General features: G+C 48.0%; 1 protein-coding gene across 1 annotated transcript in view; it reads left to right on the top strand.

Annotated features, from left to right (window-relative positions):
* Positions 1-9160, top strand: part of GIGYF1 (GRB10 interacting GYF protein 1) — a gene marked incomplete in the record, with an annotated part of 73482 nt that extends 64322 nt beyond the window's left edge. Inside the window, 7 exon segments of the mRNA XM_077470929.1 lie at positions 17-116; positions 119-186; positions 1587-1750; positions 1938-2086; positions 2170-2324; positions 4039-4171; positions 6001-9160. Of these exon segments, the coding sequence (XP_077327055.1) occupies positions 17-116; positions 119-186; positions 1587-1750; positions 1938-2086; positions 2170-2324; positions 4039-4171; positions 6001-6053 (822 nt within the window).
* Between the last annotated feature and the right edge of the window lie 9620 nt (positions 9161-18780).

Genomic DNA, 18780 nt, shown 5'->3' with positions numbered 1-18780 from the left:
TCAAATTTTTTTTCAGTCCCGCCAGCAACAGGAATTGCTTCTGAAACTCATCCAGCAGAGTGGACAGCAAAGTCAATCTCAAGTGTGGGCCGCTCATAGCAAAGGGCTCTCTCTGAAGCCATGTTGGAGATGCAGGAGAGGGAGGGGCAGCTCCTAAAACAAAGAGGACAGACGTCTCGCAATGTGGTGAGAACTGGATGCACCTTGTGTCAGGGATTGATTGGGTTCCTCTACTGGGATTGCAGGGAGATTGGTGTCCGAAAGTGGAAAAAAAAAAACATTGCAGCATTAAATTGTATGAGGATTACACCAATGATGACTGGAGTTGGTGGGTAATGGGAATGAAGTGGAAGAACTGGTGATGGTGTGGCAGTAGAGGAGTTCAGTGAGGGTGTGAATGGAGAGGGTAGCCCTGGGGGTGGTGGGTAGTGTGGATGAGGAGTTATGGGAATAGCAGGTAGCATGAATGGTGGGGCGTGCTGGAGAAGGTGGCTAGCATGGATGGGGGGGAATGTGCTGGAGAAGGTGGGCAGCGTGGAAGGGGGGAGTGCTGGAGAAGATGGGCAGCGTGGAAGGGGGGAGTGCTGGAGAAGGTGGGCAGCGTGGATGGGGGGGGGAAGTGCTGGAGAAGGTGGGCAGCGTGGATGGGGGGGGGAAAGTGCTGGAGAAGGTGGGCAGCGTGGGGGGGGGGGGGGGGGGGGGAAGAGTGCTGGAGAAGGTGGGCAGCGTGGAGGGGGGGGTGCGCGCTGGAGAAGGTGGGCAGCGTGGAGGGGGGGGTGCGCGCTGGAGAAGGTGGGCAGCGTGGAGGGGGGGTGCACGCTGGAGAAGGTGGGCAGCGTGGAGGGGGGGTGCGCGCTGGAGAAGGTGGGCAGCGTGGAGGGGGGGGTGCGCGCTGGAGAAGGTGGGCAGCGTGGAGGGGGGGTGCGCGCTGGAGAAGGTGGGCAGCGTGGAGGGGGGTGCGCGCTGGAGAAGGTGGGCAGCGTGGAGGGGGGTGGCGCGCTGGAGAAGGTGGGCAGCGTGGAGGGGGGGGTGCGCGCTGGAGAAGGTGGGCAGCGTGGAGGGGGGGGTGCGCGCTGGAGAAGGTGGGCAGCGTGGAGGGGGGGTGCGCGCTGGAGAAGGTGGGCAGCGTGGAGGGGGGGGGTGCGCGCTGGAGAAGGTGGGCAGCGTGGGAGGGGGTGCGCGCTGGAGAAGGTGGGCAGCGTGGAGGGGGTGCGCGCTGGAGAAGGTGGGCAGCGTGGAGGGGGGGTGCGCCTGGAGAAGGTGGGCAGCGTGAAGGGGGGGCAGTGCTGGAGAAGGTGTGCGACCGGGGGTGGCGGAGTGCTGGAGAAGGTGGGCAGCGTGGACGGGGCGGGGAGTGCTGGAGAAGGTGGGCAACGGGGGGGGGATGGGGGGCGCTTGGTGCTGGAGAAGGTGGGTAACGTGGACAGTGGGTGGAGTGTTGCAGAAGGGAGGGGGGGTGTTGGTCCTGGTGGGGAAGGTGGATACCATGGAGTGGGGCTGGGGATGGCAGTAGTACAGAAAGTGGTGCCTTAAAGGTGTTGAGAACATATATGAAATAATTTTTTTTTTTTTTTTTTTCTTTTCAGCATGGAAGTCTGGGAATGTCTAGTTCCTCCATCATTCCTTCCCAGTGGGGGTCTGACTCAGGCTCTCTATGGGGAGGTCTGGAGAAGAGCCCTTGGGAGGAGAGTGTGAAAAGTGGGGCAAGTGCCAGAGGTCTGAGGAACAGTCGGAGTAGCCCATCACTGACGTGAGTGTTCTTTCTCTCTTTCCTCCCCCCTCCATCCCACACAGGGCTTCTTTTCTTATATGGTGGGGTTCTGTAGAGGGAGCCCAGAGATCAGCTTTTTATTTTTGCTGATGGGAAACCTTTGCTATTGTCTGTCCATCCTATCTACTTGGTCTCCTCCTCATCCTGCCTGTCTCCTGTCCCTCAGTGACGCGTATGCAGCCAGCGCCCGCCGCAAGAAGACTGATGAGGAAGAAAAGCTCTTAAAACTCCTTCAGGGAATCAAACCGTCGGACGGCTTCACTCAGTGGTGTGAGCAGATGCTGCATATGATCAATACATCCAACAATTTGGACGGTGAGGATTCTGCCCATCAATATCCGCTTATCTTTCTTTTTCACCATAAGTGCCCCTGACATCCCTTTTTTTTTTGCTAACAGTTCCTACGCTGGTGGCCTTTCTGAAGGAGCTGGAGTCTCCTTACGATGTTCACGACTACATCCGCTCCTGTCTTGGGGAAACGCTTGAAGCCAAAGAATTTGCTAAACAGTTTTTAGAACGAAGAGCGAAGTACAAAGCCAGCCAGCGGCAGCAGGTAAGTGGCCATTGGACCTTCTAGAGAACACGGGGGGCCAGCACATAGTACATAAAAGTGTGAATTTATAGAGCAGTGGCCATCAACCCTGTCCTCAGGACCCACTAACAGGCCAAGTTTGCAAGATAAATGAAATACATCACAGGTGACATTTGCTGCTCAGTGATTGCAGTATTCTAGTCTCCAGCTCCCCCAAGGTAATACATAAAACCTGGCCTGTTAGTGGGCCCTGAGGATAGGGTTGATGGCCACCGTTATAGCGGTCAGGTCTCAAACTTCAGTAGTTATCTTTTTGATTAGAATACACAGCAGTTTAGTACATTGGATTGACATTAACATCTTTCTGTCCGGCATGTAGTAAAATGACAGCCAAGTGGGAGCACTGTTCTGGGATGACGTTGTCCCATAACGTGCCTCTCGTGATGACTGATCACTGCATCGGCCCGGGAAACCATGTGATCGCTGTGACCAATCACAGCAAATCACATGAGTTCTAATCAATGGCTAGCTTTCGCACATGCCATTTTTATTGTTTTGGTAGCTGTGATTGGTCACAGTGATCACATGGTAAAGACAGATCCCATCGCAGCCCATCTGTACCATGTGATTAGCTTTGGCCGATCACATCAAAAGACACAATGAACCAGTTTCATCCCCCCCCAGTGCCACACATTGGGGGGGAGGGGGGTGTCAGGCCGGCCCACCTCTCCTGGCCCTGGGACAGCCCTGCCAGTGTACGCTAAAGATAAAAAAAAAAATCACTTCCAGTCCCTTCTGATAGATTCTTCCTACACCGTGTAAGGTGATTGTAAACTAAAGCCTGCAAATACCTTATTGGCTCCGTTCTTTCCGCTCTCCTCCGAGTGTAGCTTTAGATCGTGAGGAGAGCGCTCACGTGACCGGCCGGAAAGAACTGAGCTATTGAGGTATTTGCAGGCTTTGGTTTACAATGACACTTAACGCAGTGTAAGAAGAATCTATGAGAGAGGATTGGCAGTGATTTTTTTTTAAATTTTCTTTTCTTTTTAAATTTTTAGAGCTGGCAGGGCGGTCCCAGGAGACTGGGAGTGCAGGGGTGCTGAATAATGAAAGGGGATCTCTGCTGTGCAACTTAAAGGGGGGGGGGGGGGGGCTTTGTAATATATAAGGGGGGGGAGGGGCGGGCTGCGGAAAGTCTACCTCCCCGAAACCTCCCTCTTAAAATTAGGGGGTGTGTTTTTTTATGCCGATTTACATATGGTAATACATTTTTTTTTATTTTTTACAGTCACCAGTCTTTTCAGAGGTCTGACATGCCCTCTGCTCATTGAGTGCTGAAACTCTTCAATTATCGGGGAATATGAACTTTGATTACAGCACCTCAGATGGAGGGGGTATGGCAGACCTTTGTAGAGAGATCACTTTTTCCACACAGAGTGCTTTCTGCTGCATACAACATGCTCTGGCCGCTTTCTAAAAAATAGAACCTGGCTGTGGTGGAAGGATCCGGGCATCTGACTCGCCTTAGTCTGTCCAGCCCCCTTAGGATTAGCTACAGCCCCCCCCCCCCCCCCCCCTCATTGGAGGTTTTAGTTCTTGTTTTGTATTACAAAGGGGAGACCTGAAACCAATTTTCTTTTGAGGTTTCAGTGCTAGCCTGCAAATGGCCTCCCGCCAAGTGATCCGATTTTAAGGCTTCTGTCCCACTAATATAATCCTTTTCTCACTTTTGCAGCAGGAAGCTGCCTGGATGGCTCCTACCATGTTTCCAGCAACCCAAAATTCCAAGCCAGGCAGCGGATACGACGTACAGAGCAGCAAGATGAAGAGGCGGATTCAAATGTTACACTCGGATCCCAGTATCCTGGGTGGGTACTAAGGCACCTGATCCACTCCTGCCATCTTTTGATGTTCCTATCAGGCCGCTCCCCCGCCCCCCCCCCCCCCCCCCCCGACCCGTTCCTCCCGGGCAAACCGCCCCCGACCCACTCCTCCCAGGCCCCCGTTCCTCCGGGACCCCCCCGACCCGTTCCTCCTTTGTTACCAATGGCTGAACAGAGGGAGGAGACCTTTACACAGGTAAAGGTTCGTTGTTCAAGAACACCTTTGCAGATATTTATTTATTTTTTCAGCATTTTTTTTTATTATATTTTTTTTTTTTTTTTTTTATGCATGGACAGTGAGGGGGAAAAAGTATTTGATCCCCTGGTGATTTTGTACTTTAGCACACTGAAAAGAAATGACCAGTCTATAATTTTACTGGTCGGTTTATTTTAACGGTGCGAGACAGAATAACAACGAAAATTTTTTCCAGAAAAATGTATTTCAAAAAAGTTAGTGTGATACGTTTGCTGTTTTATGTTGACTCCTTCAGCGCCCTCCACGTGTCATATGGAATTAAGGTCTGTAGACTGGCTAGGCCACTGAAGGACCTTAATGTGCTTCTTTTTGAGCCACTCCTTTGTTGCCTGGGCCGTGTGTTTTGGGTGATTGTCATGCTGGAATACCCATCCATGGCCCATTCTCAATGCTCTGGCTGAGGGAAGAAAGTTCTCACCCAAGGTTTGGCAGTACATGGCCCCCGTCCATCGTCCCTTTGATGCGGTGAAGTTGTCCTGTCCCCTTAGCAAGAAAAAACCCCCAAAGCATAATGTTTCCACCTCCATGTTTAACGATAGGGGTGGTGTTCTTGGGGTCATAGGCAGCAGTCCTCCTCCTCCAAACACGGCGTGTTGAGTTTATGCCAAAGAGCTGGATTTTGGTCTCTTCTGACCACAACACTTTCACCCAGTTCTCCTCTGAATCATTCAGCTGTTCATTAGCAAACTTCAAACGAGCTCTACATGGGCTTTCTTGATCAGGGGGACCTTGTGGGGGGCTGCAGGATTTCAGTCCTTCACGGCGTAGTGTGTTACCAATTGTTTTTCTTGGTGACTATGGTCCCAACTGCCTTGAGATCATTGACAAGATTCTCCCGTGTAGTTCTAGGCCAGTGATTGCGAACCTTGGCACCCCAGATGTTTTGGAACTACATTTCCCATGATGCTCTACTACACTGTAGAGTGGATAAGCATCATGGGAAATGTAGTTCCAAAACATCTGGGGTGCCAAGGTTCGCCATCACTGTTCTAGGCTAATTCCTCACCCTTCTCATGATCGTTGAAACTCCACGAGGTGAGATCTTGCATGGAGCCCCAGACTGAGGGAGTTATTTTGTGTTTCTTACATTTGCGAATAATCACACCAATTGTTGGTCACTCTCTCACCAAGCTGCTTGGCGATGGTCTCGTAGCCCATTCCAGCCTTGTGTAGGTCTACAATCTTGTCCCGGACATCCTTCAACGGGTCTTTGCCATGGCGGAGAGATTCAAATCTGATTACTTCTGTGGACAGGTGTCTTTTTATACAGGTAACAGGCTGAGATTAAGAGCACTCCCTTTAAGAGAGTGCTCCTAATCTCAGCTTGTTGCCTGTATAGAAGACATCTGGATCTATTTGTTCTGTCTCACTGTTATAAACTCATCATTAAAATTATAGACTGATCATTTCTTTGTCAGTTGGCAAACGTACAAAATCAGCAAGGGGTCGAATACTTTTTTCCCTCTCTGTAAGCTTTGATGTTTCCCAAATGTTTCAGTTTTTTTTTTTTTTTTTTTCTTTTTAATTTTGATTATTTTTTTTATTTTATTTTTTTCAGGTTACTCTCTTCACGGCTCCCCAAACGAGATGGAGGCTATAGATGACTACTGAGGCGTGTCTCTTCCCTCTGACACCATCTTTTTTTCTTCACCCGCCGCATTTTATTGCGGTTTTACTGCACTGCAAACTTTATGCCTCCCCCTTTTTTTTTTTTTTAATGAGGGGGAGGGCAGAGACTGGGAGAGGAGGGGGTGGATCTTACCCCAGCCAGAGCCAGGGAGAAAGGGGGGAGCAACGCTCTGTTCCCTTCCCCCACTCCCCTCAAAAAAAAAAAAAACATGATGCACTCATTTTAAAGCACCTTAAACAATGCACTTTACAGAAACTGATCAAAAATCTGAATTCCTTGTTTTCTTTAGTTCATTCATAAATATATATATATATATTTTTTTTTTTTTTTTTTTAACTAAGAAAAATAAAAACAAAAAAAAAATCCCAAAAAAGGAGGGGAAAAAAAACTGGATTTATTGACTTTGACTGTTTGCTACTAGTTGAACATCGTGTTTTTTGCATTTTTTTTCTTTCAATTTTTATTTGTTTAACTTGACCAGTTTCTGAACATTTTTTTTTTTTCCTTTTTTTTTTTTTTTTTTTTTTTTTTTAATTTTTTTTTTTGTATCAAAAAGTTAAGTATTCCGACAGCGGATCTCTCAAGAAAAAATAAATATTTTGGAAAAAAATACAGCCAAAAAAACACTTTTTCTTCAGATATTTTTTTGTTTCCAAAATCTATTTTGTTTAGAAAAAAAGTAAAAAAAAAAAAAAAGAAAAAAAATTTATATAAAAAAAGTAAAAAAAAAAAAATTCTGCGCTTTTGCAAAGTTAAGATGCTCAGCTTTGAGTTCCCTGTTGTTTGGGGGAGGGTCAAGGAGGAGATATCATCCATCAAAACTTGAAGAATGCACTTAGCAATTCGGGGAGGGGGGAAATATCTGCATTTTTTTTAATGGTTATGTTTTTTGCACAGTTAAAAAAAAAAAAATTAAAAAAAAGCTTGCATTTTTTTGTTACTAAAATTGCAGAAAAAAAGAAATTCCCTCTAGGACTATATATATTTTCTTTTTCACGTGCCCACCCCCCTCCCTCTCCATTTATAAAGGATGCACTTGCTTTTCTTAATATAAGCGGCCTGTGGCCCCGAAAAATTTAATCCCACGAAGGATTGCGTTTCCGGAGTTGAATTTCTTGAGCATTATCGAGTGCCAGGACTTCTCGGCATTCAGCCATCTAACCACATTGGATTCATGTCAGATTTTGGGCCTTTCAGTCAGTGTTCAATTTTATGGAGGTTCGCACCCTGCCTTCATGTTTTTGTGTTTTTTCTTTGGACATGGTACCTGCTCTTTTTTTAACCCTATTTTCTTGGAAGTGTAGAATGGGGTTTTTTTTTTTTTTTTTTTTCTTTGCCCCGGTTAATGTTTTTACTCTGATTTTGTTTACAAGCGTCCTTAGGTGGACAGGTGGTTAAAAAGGATGGAACTGTAGATCCGTTGAACTTACTACAAGGAGGAACCAGATCTTGATGAGCGTCTGGAATACAAAAAAATATAGGAGAGAGGACTGTGAGGCTGTGTATGGTGCAGTTGCCTTAATGTTGACACCTCAGCTCTACATCGCCCACTCGTTATCCTCCTGCAAAGACAGTTTGGGACCAGCGCTGTGAGCTCACTCTTGACGGCTTCCTCTGCAGAAGAGACTAAAAGTGGAGGACTGTCTTTCAAAATGGCTGCAGTCCCGCAAAAAAAAACTAATGGGAGTTACCATCTCCTGAAAAAAAAGGGGGTGTTTTCTTTGGACTGTGAAGAGCTTTACATCGGACAAGGATCACCCATTTAAAAAAAAAAAAAAAAAAAACCTTTGTGGAGTTCTCAAGCTATAGCAGTGTTTAAGGCAGTCCGGGGCATATGGACGTTGTCAAAGGTCTGCCTGTTGGAGTGGACGTGGGGGTCTGCTCTGGACTTTGTGGAACTATACTGTGTACATAGAAACTGCAATGGGAAACAAAATACTAATTTTGCCTAAAACAAGAGACACTTAAGTTGTTGCCGTGGATATCACATGTATCTTCACCACAAGAATGTATTAGGGCAGAGGCTGGCATCCAGCTCCCGTGTTGCCCCATCCCGCCTCAATGCTCTCTAGCGCTGAGGAAGTGTATATAGTCGGTGCCCTTGTTTGGGAGAGATTACAGTGATGAATGTTGCTCACTGTATGTATATAATGGGGGAGGGAGGGTATACTACTTATGGCTTAAACGTATATAGTGCTGAATGTATAAGGTGTACATATAATATGTATCTATACGTGTGTGCAGGATATTTCCACTATTGGTAATAAAACCTCCTACTGGTTTGACCTGGACTGTAAAGGGGTACAGTTTGCGCCCATTGCAGTTCCTTTTTTTTTTTTTTTTTTCAGTTAACTCATGACCCCATTACACAATTTCCTCTTTTGGGTTAGCTCATTCATGATCCCCCCACTGCAGTTTCCTCTTTTGGGTTAGCTCATGATCCCCACTGCAGTTCCCTCTTTTGGGTTAGCTCATGACCCTATTGCAGTTCCCTTTTTTGGGTTAGCTCAATGACCCCATTACAGTTCCCAATTTTGGATTAGCCCATGATCCCCATTGCAGTTGCCTTTTGGGTTAGTTCATGACCCCATTGCAGTTCTATTTTTCTGACTTAGCTCATGATCCCCATTGCAGGTTCCCTCTTTTGGGTTAGCTTGTGACCCCCCAACACTTTGTGACTGATAACTCTGCCCCATCCTTTCCCTGCACTGTGCCCCACCTGCATCCTGCACACGTGTATACGAAAATAATGCAGATATGTTTATATACCGCTCAGCTATACATATAAATATATCTGTGTACATGCCCTGCGCCATGTCTGTATTACGCGCAAGAAGCTTTGCCTGTAATCCAGACAGCCCTGCGCGTATAGCGGCGTATGTATCTTCACGTACATATGCCATCACACTATGTTTTGCCTGATAAATCCTTCAGTTTTCTCTTTTCTGTGATATTTTGCCTTATTTTCAGTATTAAAAGGTTGAAGTGAATACAGTTTTGTTTTACCTGCTCAAACATGTCCGTCACCCACAAGGCATTCTCTTGTCTTTTGTGAGTTATAATAAATCTTAACACATCTTGACTGAAATTGGAGTCAATATCACGTAATCCGTTTCATGGGGGTAAAAAAAATACAGCTGCTTTTGTGGAATTCTGCAATAAACCAAGATAACTGCTGACTACTAGGAACCGTAAGTGAGCATATCGTACAGTGCTGTTTACAGACCCATGCCCCTCTTCCCCCCCCCCCGATGGGTTTGGGTCCAATGATGGATTGCTCGGGTGCCAAGCCTGCTGTACTATAAAGTTGGGGTATATCGAGGCCTCTGATGTCACTGCCTGATCTGGTATCTCAGCAAGATGGTAGTCCAGGCCAAAATTCTTGCTCAGGCTGGCAGTTTTATTAATGAAGTTCATCGCATTGATCACATCATACAATTGCTCATTTATCTCAAATACCTATTTTGGCATAATAATTCATGACTATGACCTAATTTTTCTTTGAGTAGATAAAGATTTGTACACTGATCAGCCATAACAATATGACCACCCACCATAACCCAATAAGGCATGGACTCTTTATGACCACCCACCAAATATTGAATAGGTCCCTTGTTTGCCACTAAAACAGCCCTGACCCATGGAGGCATGGACTCCACTAGACCTCTGAAGGTGTGCTGTAGTATCTGGCACCAAGCTGTTGGTAGTGGATCCTTTAAGTCCTGTAAGTTGTGAGGTGGGGCCTCCATGGATTAGACTTTCCAGCACATTCCACAGATGCTCAATTGAATGACATCTGAAAAATGTGGAGGCCAATTCAATACCTCAAACTTTTGGTTCTCAAAACATTCTGGAATTCAACAGACCAGGCTACCTTTTTCTGTGGTCCAATTTTGATGCTCATGTGCCCATTGTTAGGCCCTCGTGGCTGTGGACACATGTCAGTATGGGCATCCTGACCAGTCTGCAGCTACGCCGCCCCATACACAATAAACCAATGCTCTGTATGTTGACACCTTTCTATTAGCCAGCAATCACTTTTTCAGCAATGTGAGCTGCAGTAGATGTTCTAGAGCACAGGTGTCAAACTGACAGCCCTCCAGCTGTTGTGGAACTACAAATCCAATGATGCATTGCAAGGCTGACAGTTACAAGCATGACTCCCACAGGCAGAGGCATGATGGGACTTGTTCTGCAACAGCTGGAGGGCTGCCAGTTTGACACCCCTGTTCTAGTGCATGGGTGCTCAAACTGTGGCCCTCCAGCTGTTACGGCACTACAACTCCCATTATGCCTCTGCCTATGGGAGTTATGGTTGTAACGGTCAGTGGCTTGCAATGCCTCATGGGACTTGTAGTTCCGCAATGACTGGAGGGCCACAAGTTGAGCACTCCTGTTCTAGAGCAGGAGTCCTCAAAATTTCTAAATGAAGGGCCAGTTTATGGTCCTACAGGCTGTAGGGGGGGGGTAGGGGGTTTGGACTGTGGCCAATAAATTGTACTGGTGTCAGTGGACATAAACCATGCATCTTTGGCATAAAGTGGAGGAATAGTGCTCCATCGTTGGCGTCAGTGGAAGGAATAATGCGCCATTGTGTCGGTAGCAAGAAGAGGGCCCGGATAAAAGCAAAGGGCCTCAGTTTGGAGACCACTTTTCGAGAGGATCAGCCTCCACAGGCCAGCCTTCATGCCTCATGTATGAATGAGCCTCGGCTGCCCCTGACCCTTTTCCCCGGTTTGCTGTTTTTCCTTGGACCACTTTTGGGTTGGTCCTGACCTCTGCAGACCGTGGGAATATCCCACAAGAGCTGCAATTTTGCTCAGACCCAGTCTAAACATTGCATGAATTACAAATGCCAACTGTGGGCTAGACAGTGCTTGCAACACAAAGATACTAATATAATACAAATAAGTGCTCAGTCGATAGTAATATAGTCTTGATGATCAGTATTCCACAAATCACAATGACCGTTCATATGAAAGTGAAGATGACAGTTGTCTTGACACCAAAAATCACCACTTGTAGTGCTGTATCACCATGTGGTCGTGTAAAATCATCCATATTCACCAGATTGCGTTGACCACCTTGTTTTACAACCAGAAAAGTCAGCCTCTCTTTGTGGTCACTTATAGGACCAGATCATGCCACGGATTGGTGTCTGGAGTGGACATCCTCTCCTTATAGTTAAGTGGGTGGGAATTCCAATGATACGGATGGCAGGAATTTGATACAATGCTTTGAAGATCTCACCAAATTGAACGGTCTATTAAGATATTTCTAATAAATACAAAAAGTAAAGCAATCTTCAGAAACCAACCGAAGGGCCTTGAGGCGATTCAGTTTGCGTTGTGCGCTATACAAATATTTCATTCATTCATTCAAAAGGCCATTCATAAACTCCGCTTAGATTCCAGTACGTAAAACTCTCATGAGTTTATGGATGGCCTTAACAGATGGTTTGATTTGGTGACATCTTCGAAGCATTATAATCGGGTTCCTGCCATCTGTATCATTGGAATACCCAAAGTGCCCAGTAGGCCACTTGCCTACTGGGCACTTTTACCCTCTTCCTGTCCAGGCCAATTTTCTGCTTCAACTGTATCAAAGGCAGCGGAAAGGTCCAAGAGTAAGAGGGCAGAATAATGACTGTTTTGGCTGTTAGTAAGTCATTTGTGAGTTTTAGGAGGGCAGTTTCTTTGGAGTGCTATGGGAGAATTCCAGACTGAAGGGGATCAAGGTTATTCTCAATGATGAGGTCGCTCAGTCGGTTGTAGACTACATATTTTAAGGAGTTTGGAGGCAAGAGAGTAATGAGATGGGTTGTTAAGATTGGTGGGGTCCAGTGAGGCCTTTTTTGGTATGGGAGTGACTAGCGCATGGTTTTAGAGGGTTTGGGAAGATGCCAGAGAGGGAGAAGTTGAATATATCAGTGTAGGATAGAGCCAGAGGGTGACCGTAGTATTTTTTAGATGTAACGGGGTCCAGGGGGAAAGAGGTTAGGTGGGCATTAGAAAAAAACTTTAGTGACTTCCTCTGTAGTAGCTGGGTTAAGAGGGAAGATCTTGAGACGAATTGTCTCAACCTTATTTACAAGTGATTGGCAATCTCCTGGGCAGTGATTAAGTTAGTGGGTGGGGGTAATGAAGGACAATGTAGAGCGGTAAAGGTAGAAAAGAGTTGACGGGAATTGTGTGAGAGGGTGTTAGAGTGATAAAGTAGGTTTGTTTGGCAGTGTGGAGTCAGGAATGGTATTTTTGGAGGGCAGATTTATATTGCCTGAAATCTTGCTGTGACTTGCGCCACAGCCACTCAAGAGCACAGCTATGTTTTTTTTTTTTTTTTTTTTTTAGGCGTCTGGTATTGTCTGTCAGGGTTGTAGTGATTGGTGCCTGATTCTTTGTGTGGTGGGGGGGGGGGGGGGGGGGGCGGCAAGGTATCCAGGGTGGAGACCATGAACTGATGTAGACAGAAGTGGCCAGGTTGGGGCAGGACAAGGAAGAGATTTTGTCGTAAAGACAATCTGTAGTAGGAAAAAAAAAGAGAGAAGGGTTGAGAAGGTTTCTATGGGTAATAGTTTAGAAGTTGGAAGGTAAGGAGGAGGCGGAAAATAAGAGAATGAAACTAATAAGGTGGCTATCAGAGAAAGGAATGTTGGAGAAGTTGTGCGGAGTGCATAGGTAGGAGAATGAGGTCAAAGCAGTTGCCATCAGATTGAAGTGCTTGTCCATTGTTTTAGGTCAAGAGGTTAGGTTTAGAAGTAGCGGGAGTGTTGAGATTAACGGACATTGATGTCACCAAGAATGAATAATAGAAAGGGGCTAGCCTATTGTCTAGGGATCCTGATTAACATGTCTACAACAGTTGGTTCAAGAGGATGTCTTTACTGGCCTATTCCCACTTGCGTGTCTCATTTGATGCGTTTTGCATTGAGCTCAATGGACAGTCCTTTAACTGCACCTAAAAATTGGGCTGCAATGTATTTTGTATTGAAGGTCCACACGTGTCACGACTTGCATCATAAATGCGCTATATTGTCAAAAGTATTGTTACACCTGCCTTTACACGCACATGAACTTTAATAGCATCCCAGCCTTAGTCCATAGGGTTCAATATAGAGTTAGCTCACCCTTTGCACATATAACAGCTTCAACTCTCTGGGAAGGCTGTCCACTAGGTTTAGGAGTGTGTCTATGGGAATGTTTGACTATTCTTCCAGAAGTACATTTGTGAGGTCAGGCACTGATATTGGACAAGAAGGCCTGGCTTGCAATCACCACTCTCGTTCATCTCAAAGGTGTTCTATCGGGTTGAGGTCAGGACTTTGTGTAGGCAAGTCAAGTTCCTCCACCCCAAACTCGCTCATCCATGTCTTTATGGAGCTTGCTTTGTGCACTGGTGCGCAGTCATGTTGAAACAGGAATGGGCCATCCCCAAACTGTTCCCGCAAAGTTGGGAGCATAGAATTGTCTTGGTATGCTGGCACCTTAAGATTTCCCTTCACTGGAACTAAGGGGGAGCCCAGCCAACCCCTGAAAAACAACCCCACACCATAATCCCCCCCCCCTCCACCAAATGATTTGGATCAGTGCACAAAGCAAGGTCCATAAGGACATGGATGTGCGAGTTTGGGGTGGAGGAACTTGACTAGCCTGCACAGTCCTGACCTCAAGAGTGGAGAATGCAAGCCAGGCCTTTCTTGTCCAACAGCGGTGCCTGACCTCACAAATGCGATTCTGGAAGAATAGTCAAACATGCCCATAGACACACTCCTAAACCCTGTGGCTCTCCAGCCTGGCCATCAAGCATGAGCATTTTCTTTTTTTTTTTATTTCTTTTTTTTAACCTGTGTCTGCAATGCCTATGAGAACTTTTCCTCTGCATGTGCTGGCACCATTTTCCCTTAGTTTTCTTGCAGAGCATGGCGGTCAGCCATTTCCTTGAGGTCCAGCGCCCATTTTCCTGGGGGGGGGGGGTTGTATCGGAACGGCCGGTGGCCATTTTCTTGTAGCCTCAGAGCAGTTTTGCCTCCAGTGCTGGGTCATTTTCACCTCAAAGCAGCACTGTTTTTTTTTTTCTCTGGGCACTTGTGACAAGGCACAGTAGACAGCGGTCAGCGGCAGCACGGCACAGCACTTGGTCAGGGGGGCGAGTCCTGCGGTGGAGCCCCTCAGTCTGTGAGCAGCTAGGAGGGTGGGATTGCATACCTTGTCCTAAGTCTCAAAGTGTGGCAGACAAGGTGGGTCAGCATGGCATAAGCTGGCGCTACTTCCCCAGATATGCCTGTAATTGCAACCGGCTTACCTGCAAACAACGCAGTGCCTATGGACACTTTGTCGGCGATCCTGGAAACGTTCGTTGCCAGGGTGGAGGGGGGTAAAAAAAATTCCCTGCACCCCCCGTCCTCTGTGGAAAGCTCTGATTCAGTCTCGGGCACTGCAGTGACTGGCGGCCCCTGTTCTGACGTGTCAGAGGATGCACACCAGGACACGAGGATGATTCCATGTCTGGGTCAGCACAGGAAAAGGCGCTAGTCTGAGCACTTATCACTCCTGTCCGGGATACCCTGAAAATACAGGATGCAGCAGGATCTTCTGCTGAGGCGTCGGTTCCCCTTGGGTCCCGTAACCCGTACACCTAATGTGTTTTACGTATTTGACTTATCAAAATAAATTAATCTACAAGGAATGGGGTAGCCCGCAATGGGCCTTTTCAGTCCCAGTAAGAATGGCAGTGTGTTAACCCTTTGAGGAGAGCCTCCTTAAAAAAAAAAAATGTACGGCTCCTCTGGTCATTGACCCCCCCAGTATCCAGGTTGAATAAAGTAACCACGATTTCTGGTAGAAGTGACTACTGCATTCAAGGACTCTACCGACAGGAGAGCCGAGGCAGTGGCCCAGTCCATGTTTACGGTAGTGGGGTCAGCATTACGACCTGTACTGGCCACAGTCCTGGTGTCGCAGATGCTTACTGCGTGGACAAAACTATTGCACTGGGAGTTGGAAAAGCAACACTCTTCCCCAGTCTGCATAGAGCTAGCAGACCGGTTGGTGCACGGCCTTAAGTATGTCTGTGATGTGGCCCTGGATACAGTCCCCCTGCTCTCTAGAGCATCGGTATGAGCAGTGGTGCTACGGCGCCTTATTTGGCTGAAATGCTGGTCTGCGGATCAAGCATCTAAAAAAGCTCTGGCGGATTTACCCTTCCTTGGTGAGAGGCTATTTGGAGCTTCGCTGGACAACATCATTAAGAATGTTACAGGTGGGTAGAGTACGTTAATCCCACAGTCCAAGAAGGGTGAAGGGTAAGGAGCCATGCCGCAGGCAAGGGCGCTCCTTTTACGCTCAAAAGAGGCTTTTTCATCCTCCCGGGACGTCAGGTAAGCGCTCCCAGTCCGACAGTGCGACTGCTGAGGGACAAGCCTGCGAGCTAATGTGCTAACGCATGAAGATTTACCCCCACCCGACACACGGATGGGGGGGTCGCCTTCGGGAGTTTGCAGCTCGGTGGGCCTCGGCTGTCCGCCCAGTGGTCTGCAAACTGATTTAATCGGGCTACAAGATGGCATTCCTCTCTTGGCCACCAAACAGATTTTCTCTTTCATTCACTGACTGACACAGCTCCAGTAATCTTGACTGTAGGGTTATTACTCCACCTTCAGGAGAGGACTAGGCAGAACATGTAATACATGTGAAAAAACAGAACTTTACAGTTCTGCCCAGGGGGTGGTCCCTCTGGTAATAACCCCTCAGCCTGCTTCCTGCAGCTCAGTTTTTATCTGCCTAGTGAAGGAGATGGACTTAGGCTCCCTGCGGGACCATCGGTCCTGGGATTTTTTTTGCTGAATGTTTGCCTTTTGCGCAAGATTTTAAGATCCTGTGATCTGTTATCAACAGCCGCCTGGGTGACAGGCTGGATAATCTAGATCCTTGTAGTCTCCCCAGCCTGGCCATCGAGCGTGTGCCGTATCCTTGCCAGAGTGTGCCGTGGCCAGCGGCCACCCCGTACTGCTCTGAGAGTGGGCCTGTGATGGGATGTCCCCAGCTCGTCCGGATGGTAAGTACATTTCTTACTGCCTCGGTGGGATTGAGCAGCTGGGCATTCCCTGGGAGGTCGATTAGGGGGTCCCTCTCTTCTCTCCCTTCCCTATTTTCCCTTGCCCCCCCCCCATGGGGGATCCTGCTGCTGAGCGGTGTGTGTACCTGTAGCCAGGGGTCCCCTGGGGGGCTCTTGCCTTAGATTGGGGGCTGCGCTGGGTGTCTGTGGTCTCCCCGCTGGAGGTCTGCATGTGTTGATCGCCATAGCGCTGTTCTGCCACCATTTTCTCTGTCCTTTCACTGTATACAGTTGTTTGCCATTTTTGGTGTGCCTCAGTGAAAAGCATGGACAGGGGGCATTTTGCTGTAGCTTAGCGGCCATTTTCTTAGTGATTATGTCCCTTATAAAGGGCAGCCATTTTGTTGTAGCCCAGTGCATTTTTTAGCCTCAGTGCTGGTCCCTGCTGCTCAGAACGCCACTTTTTTTTTTTTTGCTTAGGACACCTTGGAGCTAAAACTGGAGGCAGACACCTGTAAATTGAATGGCGCAGCACTCGGTCAGGGTGATGAGTCCTGCGATCAGTCTGCAGCAGCTAGAAGAGTGGGATTGTGCACCTGTCCTAAGTCCCCAAGGGTGGCAGACAGGGTGGGTCAGCATGGCTTCAGAAACTGGTGTTTCTTCCCCAGAACTCCCTGTAACTGCAAACGATGCAGTGCCTTTTGGACACTTTGTCGGCAGTCCTTGAAACGTTCGTTGCCAGCATGGAGGCAGTGTACGGGCGCAAAGGTGGTAAAATGTGGCGGCCCCTGCTCCCATAAGCCAGCCTGTGCACCTAAGGTGTTTCCGTATCTGACTTATTTCGATAAGTTCATATACAAGGAATGGGAAGCCCGCAACGGACCTTCTCTATCCCTAAAAAAAAATGGCGGTATGCTACCCCTTTGAGAAGAGCCTTCTTTAAAAAATGGTCGGCTCTTCCGGTCATGGACCCCCAGTATCCAGGTTAAACAAAGTAACCACGATTCCGGTAGAGGGGTCTCCTGCATTTAGAGACCTTACCGACAGGAAGGCTGAGGCAGTGGCCCGTTCCTTGTTTGTTTGTGGGGTCAGCAATACGACCAGTACTGGCCACAGCACTTGTGTCCCAGGCGCTTACTGAATGGGCAAAACTTTTGCACCGCAAATTGGAGAAGCAGCAGGCCTCTCCTGTCTGCGTGGAACTAGCAGACCAGTTAGTGCACGGCCTTAAGTACGTTTGTGACGCGCCCCTGCATACACTTCCTTGGCTCTCCAGGGCTTCAGTGTCAGCAGTGGTGCTGCGGCGCCTGATTTGGGTAAAATGATGGTCTGCACAGATCAAGCATCTATAAAAAAAAAAAAAAATCCTTCCTTGGTGAGCGGCTCTTTGGAGCATCATTGGATGACATTATTAAGAATGTCACAGGTGGGAAGAGTACCTTACTCCCACAGGCCAGGAAGACTAAGGAGCCACGCCGCAGGCAAGGGCCCTCATTTTCTGCTCAAAAGAGGCTTTTTTGTCCGTCCGGGATTTTGGCTAAACGCTCCCAGTCCGACCGTTGAGGGACAAAAGTGTCCCTGGAACCGCAAGCCTGCAAGCAAAAGTGCTATCGCATGAAGGTTTGCCCCCGCTCATCTCTCAGGTGGGGGGTCGCCTTAGGGAGTTTGCGACCTGGTGGGCCTCTCGGCTGTCCGACCAATGGGTCTGAAAACTGATTTCCTCTGGTTACAAGATAGTTTCTCTCGGCCACCAAACAGATTTTTCCCCTCCAGCATACCCTCACTCCTGGCTCGCCGGGAGGCCCTATTGGGGGCAGTGAGGGACCTGCTAAGCTGCGGGGTGATAGGGCCTGTTCCAGACTCAGAAAGGTTCCAGGGGTTCTACTCCAATCTGTTTGGACGTACCCCTTCCAGTTTGGGGAATGCAATCTTGGACCTGAAAGCCCTCAATTGCTTTGTAAAAGTACAGAGGTTCAGAATGGAGTCGGTTTACGCAGTCGCTGCACTCCATCAAGGGGACTCCCTGTCATCTTTGGACATCCCAGGATGCGTACCTGCACATACCCATATGCCCCAGGCATCAGAGGTTTCTGCAATTTGCAGTAGGGGAAGCCCACTACCAGTTTGTGGTGCTCCCTTTTGGCTTGGCATCAGAACCCCGAGTCTTTACCAAGGTATTGGCTCCAATTTTGGCATTGCTGCGACAACGTGGGATCACAATCATGGGTTACCTAGACAACCTCATTCTGAGAGCAGCTTCCGCCTCAGAATTAAGGGAGGATGTGACGATCACCATGCAAACTCTACAGGAGTTTGGGTGGGTGTTGAACCTCAAGAAGTCGGTGCTAGTGCCTGGAGTACCTAGGCTTACTGCTGGACTCCGTGGAAGCAAGAGTGTTTCTCCCTTCAGACAAACTGCAGACTCTCAGAGCCCCAGTGATGTTGTTGATGAACCGCAGTTGGTTGTCACTGCATTTCTGCATGCGAGTTCTGGGCCTCATGGTAGCCTCCTTTTTGAGGCTGTACCGTACGCCCACTTTCACACCAGAGTTGCAGATCAATGTGCCTGAGCTTTCAGCGATCAGGCTATGTCTCTCCACATGGTCAATGAGGCTACGAGGGCGTCCAATCAGGATCCAGTCAGACAACGCCACG

This window comes from Lithobates pipiens, unplaced genomic scaffold (assembly GCF_037356315.1).
Source record: "Lithobates pipiens isolate NorthernLeopardFrog02 unplaced genomic scaffold, aLitPip1_a1.2 Scaffold_8, whole genome shotgun sequence".
Taxonomy (NCBI): domain Eukaryota; kingdom Metazoa; phylum Chordata; class Amphibia; order Anura; family Ranidae; genus Lithobates; species Lithobates pipiens.
This window is presented reverse-complemented; position numbering and strand designations above follow the sequence as displayed.